This window comes from Falco peregrinus, chromosome Z, assembly GCF_023634155.1.
Source record: "Falco peregrinus isolate bFalPer1 chromosome Z, bFalPer1.pri, whole genome shotgun sequence".
NCBI lineage: Eukaryota > Metazoa > Chordata > Aves > Falconiformes > Falconidae > Falco > Falco peregrinus.
The window spans coordinates 56,483,340-56,502,878 of NC_073739.1; the positions used below are offsets into that span (position 1 = coordinate 56,483,340).

At 43.4% G+C, this 19,539-nt stretch overlaps 1 protein-coding gene across 2 annotated transcripts in view; it reads right to left on the minus strand.

Moving 5' to 3' along the window:
- Nucleotides 1-1,726: 1,726 nt before the first annotated feature.
- KANK1 (KN motif and ankyrin repeat domains 1) overlaps nucleotides 1,727-19,539 on the minus strand; it is a 105,406-nt gene continuing 87,593 nt past the window's right edge. For both annotated transcript variants that reach the window (XM_027796646.2, XM_027796647.2), the window contains 9 exons: nucleotides 18,593-18,811; nucleotides 17,644-17,752; nucleotides 16,239-16,448; nucleotides 14,177-14,264; nucleotides 11,187-11,406; nucleotides 8,412-8,554; nucleotides 7,684-7,884; nucleotides 5,278-5,376; nucleotides 1,727-2,724 (listed from right to left, as the gene is read on the minus strand). In XM_027796646.2, the coding sequence (XP_027652447.2) occupies nucleotides 2,662-2,724; nucleotides 5,278-5,376; nucleotides 7,684-7,884; nucleotides 8,412-8,554; nucleotides 11,187-11,406; nucleotides 14,177-14,264; nucleotides 16,239-16,448; nucleotides 17,644-17,752; nucleotides 18,593-18,811 (1,352 nt within the window). In that variant the 3' untranslated portion in view covers nucleotides 1,727-2,661. The remainder of the gene's footprint in view (nucleotides 2,725-5,277; nucleotides 5,377-7,683; nucleotides 7,885-8,411; nucleotides 8,555-11,186; nucleotides 11,407-14,176; nucleotides 14,265-16,238; nucleotides 16,449-17,643; nucleotides 17,753-18,592; nucleotides 18,812-19,539) is intronic.

A 19,539-nucleotide genomic window follows, 5' to 3' on the forward strand; every position in this document is an offset into this window, starting at 1 on the left:
TTGACAAAGCCAGACTTCGAAGCATAATCTACAGGCTTCAAAACTGCTGTCATGGAATCATAGAATAACTCAACTTGGAAAGGACCCATAAGGATCAAGTCTGACTCCTTGCTCCTTGCAGAGTCCTTAAATCTGCAATCATGAGATACAAATCAGAGTTAAATGTATGATTATGAACTTCCTTAAGAAAGCACAATTAGACTGGTTTTGGTCAAACCAGTTCTAAGTAAAAATTATATTCTTGGTAGAACTGAAAGTAGCAACCTGTCCCTGGTCCAGATTCTGTCCTGGCAATTATTATGTCTCTCCACTAGGTAAGAATTTAAGCCATTAGATACAGGCAAGCATGTGTAAATAAGTGAACTAGATTTTCTGTAAAATTAGAACAAGTTTTGGAGAAAGATGAAAGCAGTCATCCTTTTTCTCCACTTCATCAGCTTGATTTGTTTAACTCTAGCACCCTGTGTGTTTTAAGCTCATAAAGGCAAGAACAGACTATTTTGACTTTGCTTTCCAGACAGTTATTCAACCTGTGGCAAGAGGTGGCACATCAACAGATCTGAAAATCAAAAAAAAGCCATGCTTGCCATGCCCAAGGCAGGCAGATCCAACTTGTGCTAATTCTGCTGAATGAGAAACCACCCTGCTCTTTGGTGAATGAGGAATTTATTGGGAAGCCTGTGCTGGTATCATGTACTGTGTGTGACCAAGTCTCAGGTCACTGGTTGGATGCACGTGGGGCACAGCTCAGCTCCCTGCCACACGAGGCAGCCTGCACTCACCATCTCTGACTGAGAGCCTCTGTGTGGCTGGCAAAGTGAGGAGCATTTTTTCAGTTCAATTTGTTACAGCTGCTGCTGCTGTTTGCTGTCAAGTCTGATGCCAGAGGGAAGACCTTATTCTCATAGTAACTTGGTGGGTTGGTGAAAAACCTCTTTAACTAGCAAGTAGGCCCCAGGTGAGAGAGCATCTCCACAGTATTAGATACTAAGTGAAAAGTGAGAGGTTGGCCAGAGGGGTGCAACAGTAAAAACTGACTGACAACAAGGTGTGTGTGGGCTTGTTTGGGACTGCTGTGTTAAGACATGTCCCCCCCAGCAGACAGACTTCACCTGCCCTTTGCCCGGGGAACGCTCCCAAGCACTGGGGTACGAGCCTGGCACTGGTATCACAAAGCACCTGGAGAGCTGGACCAAACCAGCTCTGGCAGAGCTCACAGAAACTTCATGCAGTCCAAGTGACCAAGTGTGATGAGGATGGCTTCAGTGGGTCCCTATTTCAAAGGGACTATGTAGGAAAAGCTGTTTGATGAGGACTATGGGAGGGAAGGAGGAAGGACACAGAATAGAAGTGTTACGTCTCTTGAAGGAATGCACTGAGGTGTGTTTCTCTGTCTTGTCACATAGGTCTGAACTGACAAGAATACAGAACTAGCTTAGGTCTTGGTCTAATGCCATCTAAAAAGCATCCCTTCACCAAGCTGCCAAACCCTCACAGCATCTGCAAGCCCAGCAAAGGCAGACCATATTGGGCAAAGCTTTCTACTCTGGTAGTCAGCAGCAAAAAGCTAGTTTGGGCACTGATGCCTTTCACATCACCAGCCCCCAAAGGCTGAGCTATCCAGTCCTCCCTGCCTCAACTTAACTATCTACCCTGTTTTGCTGCTGCAGTTGTAATTTGCAACATTTCTGGATGATGACAAATCACACGTAAAATGGGAGAGGAGTAAAACAGCATAATGAAATTTAATTCTGAAAATATGGCAAGAGTCTAAGGCACTTCAAACATTTCAATACACATGAGTAAAGTGAATGTGACAAGGTAATAGCATTCCATAAATACGCACCGAGAACTACACTCAGTTCCACTCAAGGGGAATATACAGATGGTACCTCTAATTTTACTCTCCAATAAACATGTATGGACCTTATAGACTGACAGAATTAATAAAAATATGGTAACAGGACATGTAATTCTTCATGTAGTTTTTAATTATTAAGGAATATAAAATGTTGAAAATACTGTGCGAGTTAATTTTATAGATACTAGTATCTTTCATATAAAAAGTTATACATTATCCCCAATTAGCAACAACTTATTTAGTGAACTTCAGACCTGACAAGAGGCTCGATCCCCAATACCAACCCACTGACCCACCAGCTCAAGATCCACGGAGGTGACTATATAAGCAACTGCAACTTCTGAATTTTAAAGTAATTAAAAACATCAAAATCATGTTGGAATGAAATTCATGAAAAGGTTACTGTGATGAAGTCTAGGCACAGTAAATACAAGTATGTTATAGAATGATGAAAAACAAGCCATCAGGACACCCCTGTATAAATAGCTTTAGAAGTTTTAGGCTGCACATAATGTAGGAAAGGATAATATACAGCAAAGAAAAACAGGATTTATGCCAGTGTACAGAAAGACGAGTAGGTGAGCAGAAGAAGAGTTCTGGCTAAGGTTCTCAGCTGAGCACTACTTGACTATATGCTTGCTTCAAGTTCAGCATTTTCTGTCTTTAGCATTAGATCTCTGCTTTCACTTTGCTGGTGAGTTCAGGCACAAGACAATTACATTCAGTATCTGTCTCAGTAAAACAGTAACATTTAGCAGCTTAAAGATGGCATAAAAGTTTTTACAGATATTCATGCACTACTACTCAAACGTGGCTCTGTGGGTGGGACCAGGAGATGTTCTTCTGCTAAGCCTAGGAGTACCCTAGAAAAGAGGAAAGAACAATTAATCAAAGGGAAATTACTCCAGCCAGCCAAATGAGAACAAAGCACTCACAAGCACTCTGTTCAGTCCCTTGCCTTTAATTGCACAGATTATTTTTTTTTCCATTTTTATTTATAGGCAGAACAGTGCCAGCTATCATATGGCCTACCAACTGAAAGTGCATGTTGTTTACAGTGAAATGCTTAGCAGCAGTTTGTCAGGGGAGTGAGCTGGGGCTTGGAGAGCAGGTGGATGGTTGCCAGAACACCTAGGACAGCTGTAACAAACTGTGTTTTGGTGACCAGGTCAATAATTAGCATTACAATGATGCAACAGCACCTCTGCACCTGTGGTGTCAGCGAGACCCAGCCCCTGGGCAGCCTGCTGCCTCCCTGGGGCTGGGTAAGGGACGTCATTAGGACACCCCCTGCCCGGTACGGAAGAAGAAGCAGGCAACTCGGGAGGACTATAAGGATGTTGTGAGGTTGCACAGGGCAAAGATTAGAGAGGCAGAAGCCCAGCTACAACTCAGGCTGGCCACTGCCATAAAAGATAAAAAAACCTGGTTTTACAAATACAGCAGAAACAAAAGGAGGGCCAAAAATAGTTTGCATCCTTTATTGGATTCGGGAGGGAACATTATCACAAAGGATGGGGAAAAGCCTGAGGTACTTAATGCTTTCTTTACCTCAGCCTTTAACAGCAAGAGCAGTTACTCTCTAGGAACTCAGCCCCCTGAGCTGGAAGACAGGGACAAGGAGGAGCAGAATGAGGTCCCCACAGCCCAGGAGGAAACAGTAACTGACCTGCTGCTCCACTTGGGCACACACAAGTCTATGGGGCTGGATGGGACCCCTGCAAGGGTACTGAGGGAGCTGGTAGAGGAGCTCACCAAGCCACTCTCCATCGTTTATCAACAGTCCTGGAAAACTGGAGAGGTCCCAGAAGACTGGAGGTTAGCCAGTGTGACACCCATCTACAAGAAGGGCAGGATGGAGAACTGCAGGCCTGTCAGCCTGACCGTGCTGGGGAAGGGTATGGAGCGATCAACCTGAGTGCCATCACGGGCACGTGCAGGACAACTGGGCATCGGGCCCAGCCAGCATGGGTGTATGAAAGGCAGGTCCTGCTTGACAAACCTGATCTCCTGTGACAAATGACTTGCCTAGTGCATGAGGGAAAGGCTGTGGATGTTGTCTACCTGGACCTTAGTAAAGCCTCTGAGACCATCTCCCACAGCATTCTCCTGGAGAAACTGCTTATGGCTTGGACGGGTGCACTCTACCCTGGGTTAAAAGCTGGATGGCAGAGCCCTGAGAGTGGTGGTGAATGGAGTCACATCCAGCTGGTGGCCAGTTACAAGTGGTGTTCCCCAGGGCTCAGCACCGGGGCCGGTCCTGTTTAATATCTTAAGATCTGGGCAAGGGGATTAACCAGTAAGTTTGCCGATGACACCAAGCTGGGCAGGAGCGTTGATCTGCGGGAGGGCAGGAGGCTCTGCAGAGGGATCTGGACATGCCGGACCGATGGGCCAAGGCCAGCTGGATGAGGTTCAAGAAGGCTCCGTGCCGGGTCCTGCACCTGGGTCACACCAGCCCCACACAGCGCTACAGGCTGGGGCAGAGCGGCTGGAAAGGGCCTGGGGGTGCTGGTCGGCAGCCGGCTGGGCATGAGCCAGCAGTGTGCCCAGGTGGCCAAGGAGGCCAGCAGCACCCTGGCTTGTGTCAGAAGCAGTGTGGCCAGCAGGGCAAGGGAAGGGACTGTCCCCCTGCACTGGGCACTGGTGAGGCTGCACCTCGAACCCTGTGTTCAGGTTTGGGCCCCTCATTTCCTGAGAAGGGCAACGAAGCTGGTGAAGGTTCTGGAGCACAAGTCGTATGAGGAACAGCTGAGGGAACTGGGGCTGTTCAGTCTGGAGTGGAGGAGACTCGGGAGGGACGACTTTATTGCTCTCTACAACTACTTGAAAGAAGGTTGCAGCAAGATGGGGTCAGTCTCCTCTCTTAAGGAACAAGCAATAGGACAACAGGAAATGGCTTTAGATTGTGTCAGGGGAGGTTTAGATTGGATATTAAGAAAACTTCATCCACTGAAAGGGTGGTCAAGCATTGGAACAGGCTGCCTGGGGGCTGATGGAATCACCATCCCTGGAAATGTTTAAAAAATGCGGTGCTTAGGGACATGGTTTAATAGTGGACTTGGCAGTCCTGGGTTAACAGTTGGACTTGATGGCCTGAAAGGTCTTTTCCAATAGAAGTGATTCTATGATTCTATGCACACTAGCCAGAGCACGTGAACCCTGCTAGTGAGCTAACTGTAACCCAGGTAAAATGGAGGAGCTATCCTTCAGCCAGGGTTCCGCCTTCTGCAGTCAACATATATTGAAAACTGTTTATCAACCCACCAGCATAAAAAACTTCCTGTGAATAAACTCCACATTTCATGTGCTGTACCTGTTCTGCACGTGCCATGGATTTGATTTTTTGTTTACGTTTTACTATTACGTTCAGTGCAGCAATTTAAAACATAATCTGTATGAGGTTGTGTACTGACCGGTGACTGAGTTTTGGAAAAGTTTACATGGGCATAAAGGAGAACCGCTATATCCTTATGTCCAGCTTCCAGGGCTATTGAAAGTGCTGTGCTGCCATCCTGAGAGAATAAAGGAAGAAATAACAAAATTAGTGCTTGTGTGCATTAACAGATCTCTTAAAAAGCCCCATCAGCCCACAGAGAAGGGAAGTTATGAAGTGGAGGCCCTACTGCTCAGACAGCTGGGTTAATTTATGGTCTTGTTTAATTTCTTTTATTATAATTAAGTGACAATAAGCCTTACACAGCTGTTTTATGGGGCAGTCCAATTATCAGAGGCCTCATAATTTCTCCCAACTAGGAGTCTTGATTATTGCTAAGGAAGAATGAGCACACCATTATCACAATAACGTTACATGTAGTGCTGTGTAAGACTAGTGATTTCAGAAGATTGGGCTATCTGAGAGAAACTATAATGTCAGTGAGGAGTGGAAGAGAGGGGAGGGATAAATGCTAATCAGATATCATGATAACTGCTGTGTTACAATGATAATTATTGTGTTATAGCTCCCATTAATGCTAAGAGCAGTTGCATTCATAATTCCAAATGCTCCTTGATGGAAGTCTAACTACAAACAAATACGCTTTCTTGGTCAAATACTGTCACCTCAGTTTCTCAGCAGGTGTTATTACTTTGAGAAACCATAGCTGTTGAGGCTGCTAGAGTGCTTTTGCTGAAAGGGTAATCTATGGACCTGCTGTTTTCCCTTTAGACCATGTTTGGTCCAGGAAGAAGCAGTTGTCAGATAGCCTGTGATATGAACCTCTGGCTTGCTGGTCCACTGTCTGGCTTTTGCCTCTTGTGCACAGAAGTTTCCACAACAATGCCAGTATTAGAAATGTCCTCTCATAGGGATTGCCTCTTACATTGGCTCTCAGAGTGAAGTACATTTTCCAGCCACTGCCGTAGCATTGGTATTAGAGAGGTCGGCACCAGTTTAAAGAAACTATAAACCCTTTTTCCAGCATGGGACATGATGGACAGCATCCAAGTAGAAAGTCTTCCTATGAAACTACAGGGAGTGATTATACATAAATCTGCTTGTCCTGAGCAGACAGGGAGCTAGAAGAGCTGTCCACTACAGTGCAATATAATGCACGACAAATACTCCACAGTTAACAACAGGAAAAGCCAAGTTCTTAGAGATGCTGAATCACTGTCAGAGTGGCACACATCAGTAGGATGGAGCTCAGCTTACTACTGATCATGCTGACTGGAAAAACATTGCTGTCACATTCAGAATAGCTAGGGGAATGCTAAAAATCTCATTATCTCACAGCACAAACAAAACCGTTACAAACTGAATTAGCAGCAGACAAGTTGTGCTTGGGAAGCAGTACCAAACTGCCTACAGGAACAGTTAAGTGTCATGTCCCCATAAAGACTTTAATTATTGACTTTGTGACTGACTGTGCTAACAGCATTCAGCCTGCAGTAACCTAGGTTGCCCCCAAAAGCGTTTATTAAACTGAGGCCTTCTTATATTTTCCCCTCAGGACTGCTTTACACATCACCAGCACGGCTGGGCAACTGAGCTGGCTGCTGCAGCAGCTGAGTGAATGAACAGAATGACATTTCTGCCTCTCTGCAAGAGCTTCAACAAATAACCACCAACTGCCCACCTGAATTCCAGACCCAGGCTCCATTTCAGTGCTCAGTGGATAAAGCAACAGGAAGAATGGAATCATACCCAAGAAGTCATGTTGTTAACGAGCACAGTACTCAGAAGAACCTAAGTCAACATTTTCAAGCTTGAGAAGTCTACAGATCAAATTGCTGACAGCATAGGCTGCAATGATTCTTGCGAACAAGAAATATGCAAGTGTCTCCCTTGGCACTGAAGTCACAGCCTGTATCTGTTTACTGTCAAGACAATGTAGCTTCATGACTGAGACCAAACCTGTACTCTCTTAAGTCATGGTTTAGATACTATTTAAACATCTGTGAAGAGAACTGTAGGGTTGATGTTTGCCATGAACACAGAAAAGCAACACAGCAAGGCTGTTAAGTCACCAGGTAAGGTCCTAACTGAAAATTTGAAGACTCCTGGAAAAGGGGGAAGGAATGGGAGAAGGGAAGATGTTCTACTAGCAAATATTTTTTCTGTTCTGACCACTGCACACCTACAGCTAACCACAAAAATTGTTACTGGGTAAGTCTGTTAGAGAAGCAAAGATACTAACCAATCAATCACAGCACTTGCTACCACTAAGAGGATTCATGTATTTGATACTTTGGTGCTGTGAGTCAGAGATTCATGTAAGTAGATTTCAGCAGCTCTCCACTACATCAAAAAAACTGAATTAGAAAAACATCCCAGAGTGGAGAGGCCATCTGATGAAGCACTACCTGGAAAGGCAACTCACATTATCCTCCAGAGTGCCATTACACCCAGGCTGAGCCAGCAGAAGTTTGACAATCTCTACATGTCCATGTTCACTAGCACACATCAGAGCTGTAGAGCCCTCATCATCCTGGATATTGACGTCGGCACCACAGGCCAGTAAAGCTTTCACCATGTCTATCCGCCCGTGACTCACAGCTAGCATCAGTGCTGTCTGACCAGCCTGCATGGAAAGAAGTGAAAAACCCGAATTACACAATCAGTGACAAAGTAAGCATACTTGAATTTTTTTGGTGCTGTGCTTCTTCTGGGGGGGGGGAAAAGATTGTTATTTTATACAGTACTCTCAAAGCTCTGCTTGCCGTTATTTAAATACCTATTATCCACATTCACATAGCTATTTATTAAATTAATGGAAGATATCGGATCTATTTCCAGACATCTGGAGTTCCTTGGAAGGAGCTAAATGGTGCAGAATTTGTAAATGTCTTGCAAAACTCATTAATGGCTCTATCATATAATATTCAATCTTCATTTTCAGAAGACATCCAGACCTGAGGCTGAACTGCTCTTCCACAACTCCATTTTGTATACAGCAATCAAAACCACACACACATGAGTATCAAAGACCACAAAGGGTGGAAATGAGTGAGTGCAAAAGCTGAACTAGTGGAGCAGGGACGGAGCCGTGGAAGAAAAGATAAAAAGACATGGGAGTGTAAATGTAGTCTTGTAAACCGTTTGACTGACCTGGCTGGCTTTAGCATTCACGTCCCCACAGCTGAACAGTTCTTCCACTATCCTCATGTCCTTCTCCGCTTCCACAGCTGCAAGTGCAGCAAGCATGATGGGGGTATAGCCGGCCTTGTTCTGATGATTTACGTTACAGACATCTGCACAGGGATGAGATTGTTTCTTTGGAAAGCAGGAACCCAAAAAGCAGCAATTGTGCTAATGAACTGAATAACTGTTAGTAAAGCAGCCTATAAAAAGAAAAAGCAGCAATTGCTCTCATAATGGAAGCAATTGAAGGGAAAGTGGAGAAGGAAAAAATAAACAGGGGTGCTCTTGAGCCTGAGAAAGAAAAGGATTCTCTTCTACTATGCATGCAACACAAGGGAGAACACAAAACCATTTTGTATGTTATCATTTAGGGCCTTCTTTGTGCATTTTTTTCTTTTGTCAAAGCTAAGTGGTCTGAAATTTGATATGACTATCAAGGTCATGGGTATGAACCCCAGGAATACTGTCAGGAGAGTCTTTAAGCTCCTCTCCTGAGGGGATTTACACTGCAGAACAGAAACAGTCTGACAACGTGGTCAATGGAAAAGCTGCTTCTCCTCAGCACAAACATTCTCCTGTAATTGGTGTTATATTAAAGATCTGCAAGTGTGCTTTGACATGTTCTGGAGCTGCAGACAAAAATCTTTCAATTAAAGACCGTTTCCAGCTCTACAGAGTATTTGATTGAGAAAAAAAGTACTCTGGGAACAAACACAGTGAAGTTCTCTGACTAGTGCCAGCAACTGACTGGAGTTCTCCTTTCCAGTCTGTCTCTGTTCCTAAAACTTCGAAGAAATCCAGTAGGGCTTAATTCCAAGCAGCAAGGCCTTCAGTGTGCTCACTGTATTGGAAAGCAAAGTCTCAGACTTACATAAACAGTATCTCTAGACTTGGGGTTCAACTGCACCAAAGACACCTTAACAAACAAAAATGTCTCAGCAAATTCTTCAAATTTATTGCCGAAGGATTTTTAAGTGACATGCAGAAGCAATACAAGCGCAGATGTAAGAAAATGCACATTTTTTCAGGTTCCATAGACATTACCTCTGTTTTATAAACAGCCAGCCCAACCCTACTTTCCGAAGTCACTTCTGGGAAGCCAGTGAAGCCACAGAACATGACACTCTGCTGCATGCATTACCTCATAAGTAATGAGTAATTATTGGAAGTGATGCTTGCCTACCCTGACTAGACTACTTCAGCAGAGGTGCATTTTCTGAGGTCACATTTCAGCTCCTTTTGTATGTGGCTAATGAGCAGAGCTGTTTTTCTGTTTGTCCTCCTGGTAGTACCGCATGGTCATATAGAGGAGCCTTTTGTCCCATCTGCTCTTCCCACCAAACACACAGACACAGAGTTCTTGGACCAAGAATCTGCCTGGGATACAACTACACTGTGAAGATGACTGTAGTGACCATTTAGACACAGTCCAGAGGAAGACTGTAGAAACCTGAAGGAATTTGCCTGTTTGCAAATATTTATCAAGTGCTGGCATGTGCAGTGTGACTCTGGCACACCTGGCACTAGTCAGTTGTTGCATTTGACAGTCAAAACCTGCCGTGTTCATAGGAATACACCAGTTGCTGTGAACTAAAGGAGCCCTCACTTCCAGCAACAGATGAGCATGCTCACGCTACCCTGACATATGCAGGGAAGTGAAGGGGCAGTTTCCTCCCACCGAGGTGCATTTCACTGTACTCCTCACATTCCCTGCATTCCCCCACTGTGACTCACTCTTCCCTACAGGCTGATTTCAAACAGGACAAGAGATTTCAAAGCACTCGCTTTCCTGCAGAGGAAGTTTCTGCATCTATGACAGATGTGCTGGGTTATCCAAGCTGAGACTTGTATCATTAATATCCTTGTTTATCTGATGCTACCCTTCTCAATTTATAAATATTGCTAAGCTTACACTCCAGCCACGTAATCAGCCTAGTTAAGCTTTACAACCAACTGTGACAGGTTTTATAACTAGTTCAGAGAAAGAAGCTTCAGTCAGGGAGCAAAACTAGGCTTCGGCATATTACATCCTGCCTGGGACCAGGTCTAACACATGACACCTTCTGCTGGCTGCCTTCTGGCTTAGTACATGTGGGGACCAGACGCTCTGGAGTCACACTCTGCCACCACCCTCTCTGCATATGCGTTACAAAGGGATCTAAATGAAGCATCATCACGCTGCTCATGGATCATAGAAATGTCCCTGTATGGCAGAATGCCACGTTGCTCCAGTTTCCTAGGAAAGCAGCATAGCTGTGTCAAGGTGGTGTCCAGAAAAAGCTTCTGTATTGCTCTATTAAGAATAAGATAGACTAGTTTGAGTGTTTAACAAGGATCTCTATACCGCAGTGCATCTTCCTCCACCAGCACCGTACCTTTGACTGAGCAGCAGCTGTGCTGCCTTCCAGAGAAAACAACTGCTGGAGGCTGGTGCTACTGAACCTGGACTACAGTCCAAGAGTCAGGGATCTACCTACTTGTCCTGAACACTGGTCAATTGTGTATATAATTTACTTGAGTGTTTTTGTAACTTCTTCAAAAGCCACCATGATCACCTTGAAAGCTAGCACTAGAAACAAGGATTCTAAACTACCCAAGTGAGCCACCATGTAACTGGTAACAGTTACAACAGCTGCCACCTGAAGCCCAAACTTGGGCTCTTGCTCATCAATAATTTCATCTGTGAGGACTGCAAAAAACCAGAAGTAATTAAAAAAAATATATGCAAACAAGTCAACCTACTTGCATCCAGAAGAAGCTTTACAATTTCAAAGTTAGAATGTGAGACACTGTAATGCAGAGCTGTGTTTCCGTTTCCATCTGCCATATTGATAATATGTCTGAGGACAGCAGGGGAAATCTCTTCAAAAGCAGTTATGTAGTCTCCAACCATTTCAGGGACAGCCGACTTCTGACTTGAGACACGAAACCACTCATGCTGGATGGTATTTAAACAAAACCTCTGCCAAAACCAAGACACAAAAATTTACATATGGGCAATCTATTTAAAGGATTTTCCATCCCACAGGTCAGCAATGCAGGAGGTCAAGCCTTTTTTAGTCAAATGTGGGAAGAAAGTATTCAGCTCACAAACAAGATGTATGGACTAAAGCTTCCCCTCTGACTAAACCCCTCTTTAAAACACCATTTGTTTACCTCCTCTCATTTCACCTAATTTTCAGGAATGGTTCACCTCTGAAGATACAGAATTTTAGGGTAAGATTAGTCCCAGAATTAATGGGTATCAAATACTGGCGAACAGAAAAAAGACTTGGGGTAATCATTTCCATGAAATATTTAACAAAGTTTACATCACTGATGAACCCAAGACTAAAGAGCGGTGGGAACACACATTTCTAGGAGAATTAAAACAGCAGCATGCTAAATCAATTAGGCCCAATCCCAAGGCATGAATTACCAAATGCACAAAGTACAGGAGAATTGGCTGGACAGCAGTTCTGCAGAACAGCTGGACATTACAAGTCAATAGTCTGAACCCGAGTCAACAACATCACACTGTAATCAAAAAAGCAAATACTCTTCTGTGATGTATGAACACATTTATAGCTTGCACTGCATGTGATGCAGTTCCTTCTCTCTGCCTAGCATTGTGAAGACAACAGCTGGACTACCTTGTCTGGTCAGATCACTGGACATGAAAGATTCAATTGAAACAGTTTCAAAGGTGAGCAGTGAAAAAAACTAGAAGTCAAGGAAATCTGACCTATGGGACAGACAGGAAGGACTGAAGACACTCTGCTGAAAGAACAGCTAAGGAAAGGAACCCTGTAACATTTCCACAGTGCAAAAGGCTGTTGTTGGGAGAAAAGAACCAACTTGTTCTTCACAGGCAAGCTGGCTGGCTGTAGTAGGAAGTGACTTTAGCTGCAATGAGAAGATGCAAACTAGACATTCAGGATAAACTTTCCCATTTCTGTGGACTCAGGGTGGAGGGGTAGGAGCCTCTGAGGACGAGTAACTGTCTGTTGGGAACAATGTAGGTAGAGCAGATCTAGCTGTGAGCCAAGGAGGTTCCTGCAGTCACCGCTGCTCTGACCTTCTGAGAGAATTTCTCTAACCTGAGAGGACCACCACGTCCTTATTCTCTTCTCATAAACCCCCACCTGCAACATGGCCAATAAATTCAAGGACAATTTTGCAGAGAAAACTCAGCATGCTTCTCTAGGCTCTAGGGAAAACACCAAAGGACCTGTACCAGTAGCTCTAGAGGGGACCCATGTCTGGTAAAGGGAGAATATTCTACACACATCAGTACTACATACGTATCTGTACTACATATTCATATATACAGAATATTCTATATCAGTACTACTATAATAAAAACTTACAAGGTCCAACCATTTCAGTCGAGAGACCACATGTTCTGTGAGTATGCAGAGTTGAAACACAGAAGTGGTCATAAAGTGACACAATGTAAGTGTTTTTCTATTTTAGACTGAGTGCAAAATACCACTAATGATCTTTACACAGTATCACATGCATTATTAAGTAAATAATACACTTTTTTAATTCAAGTAAGCTATCACATCCCAAAAGGAGCAGTCTGCAGCCTCTTCTGGTGTAAACAGCAGCTACAAGAGCTGAGTATGTTGGAAGAGGTTGGGACAATTTATAGAGATCCCTAGCTGGACTGAAGTTTATACTTTTTTTGGACAAGACTTGTTTATCAGCAGACAGAGAGACAGCAAGTGCTGATTAGTCTGCAGTTTCCAGGTACAAAACACCACTTCTGCTGGAAAACATTTCAAGCACAAGAAACATGCATTCAAATTACACCTCTAAGGCTGAGATTATCAGCTGGTTATGCCATTTTTGACACTTTCAACTCTGACTGGGCCTGAAGCATTTGTTGTCTGAATTCCTAAACTACTCCTGAAGGACTGACACAGGATTAAAAACTACCCCTCACAACTGCATTAAACAACCTTTCATTCTCTGGACCACAAATGTCAGAACTGGACACAGACGATATTATTGTCTGTGTCTTACAGACAGTATTATTGTCTTTAAGAAGCTGCAGATAGCCTACAGTAGAGGAGACTGGCATTGGATTGCTGCCTTTTACATCACTGCAAAATTGTAACAAATGCAAAATTCAATTTCGTATCACTAAGCAGTGTTCCTTTGCTTTCAGATTGTCCTCACAAAGTAGCATAGGCAATTCCTATATGAGGCATATAGGTAATTCCTATATGAAGCAAATACAACCTTATTTCTTGAGGCTGAGTATTAACAATGAATATTCCCTACTCCCTGCTGCATTGATAAAAGCTACTAGTGCAGTAAGCAAGACAGAAACAGTACCCCCGTGCTCAGAAGGAGGCAACTGCAGTTTCAGAACAGACTGTCTGTTAGAAACAGGCTCCTGACTCCACACAGTCTCTTAATGCAAGGCCTGAGAGCTGCTTATAGCAGTGCTAAAGCAACACTTACAAAAATAACATGGGAATGCATGTATGTGTTTAAACTGTGCTTTCATGTTACTATTTTTATGTGTGTGCCTTGGGACGACAACACCCCAGCACACAAAGCACAAGTACATTCTCTGGACAAAAGTCCCCTGATAGAAAAACAACTTTTTGACTCTTCCAGGAAAGATTAAATCCTCTTCTGCCTAGCCACTGCGGTGCTGGTCCTGCAAAACCAGAAGTTATCCCTCCCTGAAGTTTTTCTGTTGCAGCTCAGAGAGAATTTTGCCATGCATTGCTTACCACATCTTTGTTGGTCAATGCCTTGGGATCATCAATGTTGTTTCTCAGCAGGTGACAGGCAGAAAGCATCTTTTCGCTTAATTCATACCTGAGGGAGACAGCAGAACACATGGCATGTTTCAATGTTTCTGATGTTTCAGCATAAAAACATCTACTTTTCTGAAAGTCATGTAGGAATGAATGTTTCCAGCAAGCCATCAGCTGCTGCAATGCAGAAACCACTCTGGCATCTCTTCTCTGGGGGGACTCCCTTCACCGCAAGCAGAGATGTATGTGGGAGGAGGAGTGGGAACGGAGAGCAGGTGACGCATCACTTCTGTGCTTTAGATTTGGCAACCCTTCTAGTGGAAATCCTCACCTACTGCTGTACAACTGCGGAACATGTACGACAAAGCATGTATTATATACTCTGTGCTTCAATGACTGAGGAAATGCCAATAGCTGTGATGGAAACTGCACAGGGAAAGGGCACAGGCAGTGGTTCCCAGACAGCTCCCACTTACTGGAACCAACTTTTCTCATCCCATCCACTCTGGAAATTTACTCTCCTTCTCCAGTTCCCCTTCATGTTTTCACTTCTGCCTCCTTTCCATCACAAATTTCAAAACTCAAGGAAGAGCTGAAAATAAGGCCCATGCCTGTGCCACATGGCATGCTAGGCTACAACCTGCCACAGAAGATAATGGCAATTTTCCAAGAAAAATTCTCCCAAAAAGCAGAGAGGCCAACATACTTCTGTGGAAGGCAGACACTTTAGCCCTCCAGGGTTACAAGCCAGCTGCTGGTGCTTCCAGAACAATGAAATGCTCTACCATTGCATGGGTCATATTTAGTCCCATGGGGCCATGCACCCTGCTTCTTCCCCTTCAAGGGCATCGCCAGGGCAGCCAGCTTACGAAGACCATGCTACTCAAGTACACGTGGCTATCCAAGCTGTCCTGCTGCCCCTCTTTACAATCCCCCCTGGCTAGGATAAATATAAATTGGAGAGCTCTGTTGAGCTCCACTGAGAAACTGCCCACCTTTTTATGCCACTTGTAAAATAACAGGCCATCCTACAGGACTGTAAAAACAAAGCTCAGGGCACTTCAAAACTCACAGCCCTAAGGCCTACAAATAGCTCTTAAAATAATTAATTTCTGCAGCTCTTTTATTTAGCAGTTGATAATTACAGGTAAGTCTGATGTTAAGCTGTGTGTCCAGTGAAACATTAATTTTGTCTTAGCTCTTTTACTGTTATTATTCCACTTAGATAATTTGCCAAGTTAGCGCATTTGTAAACATCTGGCAAACCCAGGATCTACAAAATATCCCTTTACTGCCTACGTATATGATTCGTTTTGTTCATTCACTAATCAAGAATCAGAAAATCTCACCACACTACTGCTTTCCATGTGCCAAAAAAAATAAAATAAAGCCTTGCCTGTCAAATACTAACTTACACAACTCATTACCAGCAGTTTGAAAAGTAACTTACACATGCAATGCTGAACAAATGCATGATGGCAGCCTTGGAGTATACTGTAGTACACAATCTCATATGATGTTTATGATGTTAGGGTTGGGTGACCTTGTTGCTGCTGTACCCCACCATCTTACCAAGCAGTACCAGCCACAACTGAGACGCCTTGCAAGGTGCAAATGCAAGATGTGCTCTGAGCAGGCTGATGACCTGGTGTGCATGGTTCAAGACTCATTTGCTTGTTCACTTACTGTTTTAAAGACCAGGTTGTTAACAGGGCATTGCCCTCTCCCATACGAGTGCCATTTATGACCTGGGAGAGCCTCTGCCAGGTGGAAGCCACCTGGGTCTCGCTATAAACGAACCGTACCCCAGCCAATGGAAAGGACAACCTCCAACACCTTCTCCCCACTCACACATGATTGTTTTGCCACAAAACCACCTCTGGTTACCCACTTGAGTAGGAGGGGAGTGGGCAGCAGTTGAGCAGTGATGGGGCTGGCACTTTCTCCACCAGCACAGGCACAGCCATGGCTCGCCCCATGCAATGAGGCAGAGCTAACCCCCTCAGAGGCACTCAGGAGAGGGTGAGCAGCCTACCTCTCTCTGATTTCCACCTCCTCGGCCTCGCACTCTGGAAGGGGACTGTCCTTCTCCGCCCCCATGGCACAGACCTCTGGAGCACGGGATGTGGGCTGCCCCTCCTCTGTGTGCCGACTGCAGGGGTACTCATGGCCCTCGCACTCCTCCTCTGAATCTGAGGAGGAGCTCTCCTCAGAGCTGGAGTCATCGCTGGAAGTCGTCTCATACCTGGGGGGAGAACAGGTAGGGGCAGAGGCACTTGCTCAGTGCCATTCAGCAGCAGTCAGCACCTGTCTGCACTAGGGCAGCTTGAAAAATGTCTTGCAAAGGCTGTTTTGCACTCAAGACCTTTTCTACTCACTAAACTCAGGGTCACTGCCAACTGACACTGTGATTATTATGTGCACAGTGTGTAATGAAAAAACAACCTTTTTTAAACAGAAGTCTTAATACTTTGTTAGACCTTGTCTTAGCCCTAGGATGAAATTACTTTGTTCAGAGTAAATTGTGTTGTTATATTACTAGGCAGATATAAGCAGGGAAGCTAACAAACCTATCTAAAGACAACAGCTGCAATTTTAACACTTCTTCCTGACACAATCCAAAACATTTTGATATTTTGGGTGAAATGTAAGTGATTTGGAAATTATAATGGTGATTCTAATTAATTGTCTTACCTCACTAACTGCAGCTGCTGAAGAATTAATATACTAAGCCTATTTTCTAATGTACAACAGTGACTGATAAGTGGTAATTCTCAAGTAAATATCCTCTACTGTAAGTAATAATACTTTTAGCCTATATGTATGAATTGAAGTAACTGCAATATTTAGGCTACATACTATATCAGACACTTGTACTAATTTAAAACTAATCTTAGGAAAGGGCTAGAAAAGCTCCATAAAAACAATTTGGTGAAACCATTTTAAAGTTCTTTGCAATATTCTGTGTGGGAAGTAGTATTTTAAAAGATAGTTTTCCCTACTGTTTTCTGTATTTGTGTAACAAAGTTTCTCTTTATCTAGAGCAAAGTCAGAAAAGTTAATTCTTAGGCAATGCCATCCCTTGCTGATTTGTTCAATAGCACAATGCTGTGTGCCAAAGAGATATTAAAGTTTTCCTTACTAAAATATTGCCTGAGAAATGTCCCCATCGCTCTTTGAGTGTGAATTAAGTTTCATTTTCCTGTGTTGAATTTGGCAGCAATCTAATCTACAGGTATTTGAAACTGATGCCACATATGACTTGCAAGCACCATTAAGATGAGCTCAGATGTTTTGTGCTTCCCTCTGACCCTTAAACACAGCAGATGCACCTCAGCATGAAGGACAGGCCAAAGCCACGCATACACTCCTGAGTTCCTCCTTTCCTTCCCACTGTGAAAGTGCTACAATGACAGATTTGCTGCAGACAGGTATCTTACCCCCCATTAATGCCGACAAACTGCAGGTTCTTCTTGGTGTTGCTCAAATCCTTTTTCCCATCCCTTTTCTTCATAATAGATTTGAGTGTGCTTTCATTATTAGTACATACTGTTGAAAAGGGAGACAAGGCACAGGAGTCAGTACAAGCCTGTAGTTGGCTTTGACAGCAGCAGCTTTAGACAATTTTTCAAAACAAAGAAAAAGCTTTCCATTTAATTTACCAACTGAAGCTGGGCTTTCAAATCTTTTTTATACATATAGTCATGGTGTGAGATACACATTAGAAATACAGACAAGTATTTCTGAAAACAACTCTGGAAACAGAAAACTAGTGTAGCCTAGCTTTCCCATCTTCCAACATGCTGATAATCTTTATGAAGCTTGAGAAAACTTCAAAAAAAGACATGTTTGGGGTTTTTTTCTTTGCTATTTGTGAAAGACTTCTAACATTGAAACGGATTACTCTGTTAAAAAAACCTTAATTCTTGGTGTCAGATGACAGCGGCTCATTGCCTGAACTAACTCATCAGTACAGACAGCACATTTAACGATAACCTATTCAACAGAGCAGGAAGGTTCAATCAAGGCTGGTTCTTTTAGATTTTAGTATTCGCTGGAACAACTTTTAAAACGATCTCTAAGCATAAGACAGCTAAAACATTCATACAAATTTAAGTTTTTTCAAAAAACCCAAACCCATTATTAACCCTTTCTCTCTCAGTAAATTTTTCTTATGAAGACACTAAATGTCATTTCACTGATGCACTACAACCTGCCACTTAGAAACTAACCACTGTCTGCAGACACAGGCTCTCACACTGTGACTTTCACCATAGCTGCATCTTTCCCTGCTTTTGTAATTCTGAGAACACTGAAAACCTCCTTTAACTGTATTTCATCTTCAAACTCCATCAGCGCGACGAAAGGTGAATGTAAGCCAGTCATTACCATAGAGGCCAGAGGCAAGCTGGTCATCTGTCAGGTTAATTGGAGCGAGAGTTTTGTCCTGAGAAGAAAAGGGCTTCCTTCCCCGAACAGCTTCCACCAGGGGAGTTTTCCTCTCCTCCTGAGTGGGCACAATGTCCTGCTCCAATTTCAGCGTTCGCAAATTTGAAGTTAAGTGTGTGTTTGCAAGCTGCCCGTGAGGAATGTACTCCAAAGTAGTACCTGCCAGAAAAGACAGTAAGCATCACGAAGGAGTCAAGACCAACACATTTCTGTCAACACTGTGATCAACAGGGTGGGGGGAAAAAAAAAGGGCAACATTTGTGCTTTTCAATAGTCTTTCCTGAGGATCCAATAAGAAAAGGGTGCGATCGTTTTCAGAAAATGCAAAAAAAAAAAAAAGCTGTTTTTCTTTCCATGAAAACATACAATACAAGGAAAACTATGAAGTTACTAGCTTTAAAAAGGATTAAAGGAATGGTCCTTCCTTTTCCTTCTTTTTCGGTCTGTGCAGTGACCTCAGCTCCTGCCACCCTAGCCCAGGGCAGACTCTGAGCTGCTCCTTGCTGACATGCCTGAAGAATGCATTTATGAGCTCTGCGGTTCTTTCTGCAAGATAAGTGCCCATTTTATCTTAATTTTTTTAAGAAATGGTATTTTCCATGAAAGCAGAAACTTTTCAGGAAACTTTCCTTTTTGCTAGCATTCCACTGATTCTGGAAGTTAAATACTTTACCTACTTACTGAGACAACTACAATAAACTACCACCACTGTGTTTTCTTTTTTTTTTTTTTTTTTTTTTTTTTTGACAGGATTGTAGAGCTATTAGTTATATTTAAATCAAATTCCAAATGTTTGGGTTATAGGGTTTTTTTCCTGACTTGCTGGCATCCACTCATTTTTTCCCTTTGTGTGTTTAAAAGGCAGTACTAATTACTCACAGACTTTA